At 38.5% G+C, this 5,652-nt stretch overlaps 1 protein-coding gene across 1 annotated transcript in view; it reads right to left on the bottom strand.

The window, feature by feature from the left end:
* The window catches only part of LOC101845770 (DNA-directed RNA polymerase I subunit RPA43), a 19,566-nt gene that overhangs the window by 11,449 nt on the left and 2,465 nt on the right, over positions 1–5,652 (bottom strand). The window contains exons 2-3 of the mRNA XM_005097952.3: positions 4,550–4,700; positions 1,417–1,583 (exon numbers count right to left, since the gene is read on the bottom strand). Of these exons, the coding sequence (XP_005098009.1) occupies positions 1,417–1,583; positions 4,550–4,700 (318 nt within the window). The remainder of the gene's footprint in view (positions 1–1,416; positions 1,584–4,549; positions 4,701–5,652) is intronic.

The following is a 5,652-nucleotide window of genomic DNA, read 5'->3' as shown; positions in this document are numbered from 1 at the left end:
TCTGTATGTGTGTGTGTGTGTGTGTGTGTGTGTGTGTGTGTGTGTGTGTGTGTGTGTGTGTGTGCTGAAACAACAAACCAATGTACCAATATCTGGACAATAAATATGTATTACTTTTAAATTATCCTAAAGAGACATCAGAGGGTTAGAGGGTCTCACAAGTAGACCCTACTTCTTTACTTTCCCCTCTGCAGTTTCTGACTGTCTGTTCTGCTATTATTTTCCAGAGCATCACACGCCAGTTACTGTGTAAGTCACTTAAAGTAAGTGTTACTCTTTAATCAAACAAGCAAACACAACATGCATGGCATGTCATGCTCACTGAAATCATAAACAAAGCATAAAGGCATTCCAGGGCTTGTTTAGTGTAGGTATGGGGGGGGGGGGGAAGTTTTAAAAAACGTGACAGAACAAGAACAAGAACGACAAATAAAGCGGCTCGCATCAGGAAAGTAATGTATATTAAGTTCACCACAGGATACGAGTAAAACCAATAAATTATTCAAAATTCTTTTTTAAAAAGTTAATCAGAAGCATATCTTTCAAAGGAAGCTGCTTTTAAAACATTGAGGGAATCAAAAATCAAAATTAAAAATGCCTCCACATTAGGAATGCAACAGTTACATAATTTGAAGGGTCTTTGTGAAAGGATACACTGATGTCCAACCATCGATTTCTGGAATAACGGACAACTCGTATTCAAATGGTATGGTACCAGGGTGTTTTAAGTAGACCAATATGAAACCTCTGTTCAAAACAGGCAGGTTTTGATCAAAATAACCGACAGAATTTTAGACCAGTGTCTGATCTATCCATCTTGTCAAAGTTTTTTTTTTAAAGTGGTATTTAAAGAACTCTTAACTAATTGAATTTAATGACAATGAGAATCGTTATTCATCTCTTGGTCGTTAACAACGGCAGTAGACGTTACAAAAGTTAGACCTAACAGTGCACTCACGCAAACGCACAACAAGACAGGACATTAAGCCAAGTAAATACATGTCTCAGGGGCTAGGACAACCTGCTCCGTAAAACATTCTCTCTCTCTCTCTCTCTCTGTTTTATTTGTAGCACTGTGTGTTAGTAACCTCACTGCAGTTGGTACGAATGAATTTATATATCTGTCTGTTCTTGCTTTTTTGAAAATGTATCGTTTACTGCGGGTCAATATTTGAAATTCCGATGTCAGTGGTTGGCTGTGGTCACTAAGCATTATTTCCGCCTTTTTTTGAACGTTTGTCTTGTGAGAGTAATAATGGTTAAGGTGAAGTGTTCTAGTCAACACATATATAAATAAGGCACACCACTCAATGTTTGCTAGGTGAGTGCTATCGTTCAAGGACTCAGGCTCTTCTAAACTAACCCCCCCCCCCCATTTTTATTTTTCTATTTTAAAAGTTTCATTACGGAACATACCTCTTCAGGATGCCTCTCATAAACAATATCTCTCCATCCACCACCACTTCGGTGACCTCAAACTGACAGATGTCTCCCACAGCCGGGTCCAAGCCAGAGCCGCCGGGCACGGAGAGGGAGGCGTTGAACATCTCCATCACCAGACAGCCCAAGTGACTTCTGCTGCGCTGAGGAACAAAGCACAATGCAGGATTGAAGAAAAGTTTAGAGCAAGGGCCTCTCAAATGCATGGCCCTCAGGCCAGCTGAGTCCGACAAAACGGGATATTTTGCTGCCCCTACCTAGTGATTTCATAAAAGATAGATCAAGGGGAAGACCACATGGAACCTGGAGAAGGAGGAGTCACAGAAATGGATGAACAGAAAAGTGGGAAGACATGGAATAGCATCAAGAGGTTAGCTTAGGATACGGAAAGGCGGAAAGTGTTTGCTACTGGCCTATACCCTGATACAGGGTGAGAAAAAGGCAATGAAGATGATGACTTGATAATTGATATCAAAGTTTTGTGTTTGTACAGCTTTTGTAGGCTTTTTCTCACAGGCATCTTTTTGCCAAAGTGTTTCTGTGGATCTGCATACTTTTCTTAAAGTCTCTTTTAGCTAACAATGGCTCAAGCTCATGACAGCTTTCGGTGGAATTTATTGACACATTTTATTCACATGATTTCAAAGCCAAATAAAAGATTGTAAAAAGGTATGAAATACAGGTCTACACGCAGCCCAGGCTCACACACACTCTACCGACTGTAGCCCCCAGGTTATCGGTTATTTGAGTTTAAGAAGCCTGGTTTAAAAACACTGCTATAAAAAGTATAGAAAATGAAAACGTGAGTGTATAATTGACACACTAGTGCTGAACTCCAATTGACCAGAACGACACATTTACTAGAGGTTTTATGGCGCTCGCAACAGCGTAAGGTCATATGAGAGCCAGAAGATTAGAGGTGTTACAAGAGAGTAATAAACATAAAAAAGAAAAAGGGGAGATAAGGACAATAGATATTTGATAGGAAAGAAAAAGCAAACAACACCAGAGCACCCGGCAACCACCCACTGTAGTTTACCCCACTTCTACCAGAACAACACAGAGCATGTCCTTTTAACTTCCCCTAATCAAATACACATTTTCGTCCAGTCCTTCAAATCCATGTTTATAGTAGTGGCCAAATTAAAAATTGACACGATGATGCTTCCTTTATTTGTGAGAATTCGAAGCATAAAAAGCATATTTTTCGAGTGACAGTAAATTGTTTAAACAACAGCTTTGGTTGAAGAATCTGAGTCACTTTTCAATCACAAAATCGATAATTTCAAATCCCTCCACCAAACATCTGCTTTTACTGAATTTAATCTCACAAGCCGCTTCCTTGATGCTACCGATAGTTAAATTTTTGACATGGTAAATGGCATAGATCTTCACCCAAAATTGTTGGTGAAACGAAAACATAAACAAGTTTCAAATGACAGCACAAATTGAATTCTAGCTTCCCAGGAAAATCCACAGAATTATTTCTGGCTGATAGGGGTTAGGTTTCAAACACTTATTTACGCATGTTAGTGCGAAACGAATGCTCTCAGAACCTGAGAAACATTACTGAACTCTACAACCTTTTGACTATGACATTTGCAGAAGCGAGATATCGTGTAATTAACAAGTACAGTGAAACTTGGTTATAATGAAATCCTCCGGCCAGATTTTCAAGTACGATGAATCCAGGTTTTCGATATTGAGCATATTTTAAAAAATCGGTAAGGATAGAATCTGTTCAGAAATTGTCATTATAAGCATGAATATAAAGGGAGAGAACCAAAATTACATCAAAATGCTTGCTTATATGAGTGGTTGCTTCCCTTGATAAAGCACATGAACAATAAGCCATGGGTTATGTTTTCGCAAGATTCTAATTTCATTTTTTTTTCTTCCTGTGAGCCACAGTTGAACTTACAATTGCTTTATGAATATATACTTAAGTACGGGAGATAATTGTCTTTTTAGTTTACAGGTTTTTTTGTCCATGGCAACTCTTATTTAAGTCTTATTGATATCATAGCCTGGGTTTGTAACTTGTCTTTTTTTTTTATATTGAAAGAACTGCGTATTCATAACTAAATTATCAGTCAGACACACACACCTGACCCACCTTTCTCAATCCAGGCACCTAAAACAAACGTCTAGCAGTAGCAGACTAGTATTCGTCAACAACATAATGTGCAGGCACATAGTGCAAGCTGCCATTTTGCAGATGGTAAAACACTAACAAATTCACAAGATCTTTTGCTGCCTACCCCATTCACATCTGGATTCATGTAAAGTGCCTTTGTCAAGTACACAACATCAGGCCTGAGGCTCGAACCTGCAACCTCATGATTGCGAGTCCAGTAGGCTAACTTCTAACCATGGTGTGATTCACAATAAGTGTGCATTGACCCATTATGCAGGGTGACCAACGGTCCCGTGGAATAGGTAAGGGAAGATAAGTTTTATTATGCCAGAAAAAGGCACGAAGCATCATCAGCATGGGCTTCGTTGAATCCCAGTTTTCTCAACTATGTCTTTGTACAAAGGGTATTTAATTGGGTTTTCTTTTTTAAAAGAATTTTTTAAAACAGATTTCTTCTCTTTTCGTTCAGTCCGCGTTTGCATTGAATCCAAGTTTCACCATAGAAAGCAACATTTGTTTGATGGTTATATTGTCAAAGATGATAATTATAATAATAATAACAACACTGATACATCTATACAGTACATGTCCGTAATTGCAAGTGAGCTCTATATATCCTTTGTATTACAACCCATTCCTCGATCGATGGTAACTTTTGATACTTAAAACTGTTTCAAGAACAGTGGTAAGTTGATAAATCATAAATATACATGATTCATAAAGCAGCTACCAGTACAAAAACAAAGAGGTCTTCACATCAAAACATCCTTGGTATTTCTCCCAAAGCACTTCATTAAAAAATGCACATCATGGTTGAATCTCAGATATCATCTACTGTGGGCCACTTAATTTTAATTAATTAAACCCTAATGAGAAAAGACGAGGACGAGGATAAAGAAGGGATTAGGGAATGCAGAAGGAGATATAAGGAAAAAGAACAGTAACAGCAACAGCAACAGCAACAACAACAACCTTATTGACGACTCCTTCCAACTCCATCCCAGGTTGAGGACAAAACACATGAAAATTTGCGATGACCATCATGCTGAGATATCCATCAACGATCAGATGCTTGTCTCCAATGACTTTAATGTCGCTCACATTCAGGAGTGCTCCCTCCAATCTGAAAAATATAAAACAAAAACTTTTGGGGACCAAAAAAATTATGATTATTGCTCTTTAACACTTTTCTGCTGGATGCAGAATGGCCCACATCTCATTGTTGGATTTCCAGGACATATATATCTCACTCTTTTTTTCTATCTCTTTTTTTCTATCTCTTTCTGTCTCTCTCCCTTTCTGTCTCTCTCTCTCTCTCACACTCTCTCTCTCCTCCTTTCTCTCTCCTATGCAGTTGAAATGATTTTAAAAATTCACATATTATCGTAGAACATGTAGATGTTAACCTGTGATCGGTGTACGCAGACAGAAAGGCTGTTTTCCACGTCCAAACACAGATTTAGATCTTCTAAATTTTTATGGGGTATGGTATTTTAGTCTTCAGTCTTGATGCTTTAGAATCAAATGTTCCTGCTCCTTGAAATTCATTTTAAAATATTAACTTTGCTGTTAGGGGAATAGGCTGAGTTCAGTTTGAGTAGTGAACAACGTGCATGAAGTATGAACAACCATCTAAGTACCTGATCCATCCCTTTGTCAAGGGCAACGTTGTAGGCCTACATGTATTATCTTTAATTCAGATCAACTGTGTCAAAAAAACAAAAAAACAACAACAACAACAGTAGCAAAGACCCGATGCAATACGGTTGCGCTAGATGGACCGCTGGGCAATAAACTATTGTTAAGCTATTATATTACAATTTCCCAACGTAAGCGACGCGATGCAATGGCTGAGCAGGCAAGGCCGCCATGCACAAAACTCCAAGGCGCCACGCTGGCGTTTACTAGTTTTATGAGTGTGTGTGTGTGTGCACGTGGCATTGTAACAGTGTCATTGTGAGTGTGTGTGTCAGTACAAGTTTATATATATATATCGAAGTGACTATTCGGACTCGAGTCCGAATATGAAAAAATGTTATTCGGACTCTGATTCTTGTCCAGCATGACATCACTTC

The sequence above is a fragment of the Aplysia californica genome, unplaced genomic scaffold (assembly GCF_000002075.1).
Source record: "Aplysia californica isolate F4 #8 unplaced genomic scaffold, AplCal3.0 scaffold00168, whole genome shotgun sequence".
Classification (NCBI taxonomy): Eukaryota; Metazoa; Mollusca; class Gastropoda; order Aplysiida; family Aplysiidae; genus Aplysia; species Aplysia californica.
The sequence above is the reverse complement of the archived record's forward strand: the minus strand, read 5'-3'. Positions and strand labels throughout refer to the sequence as shown.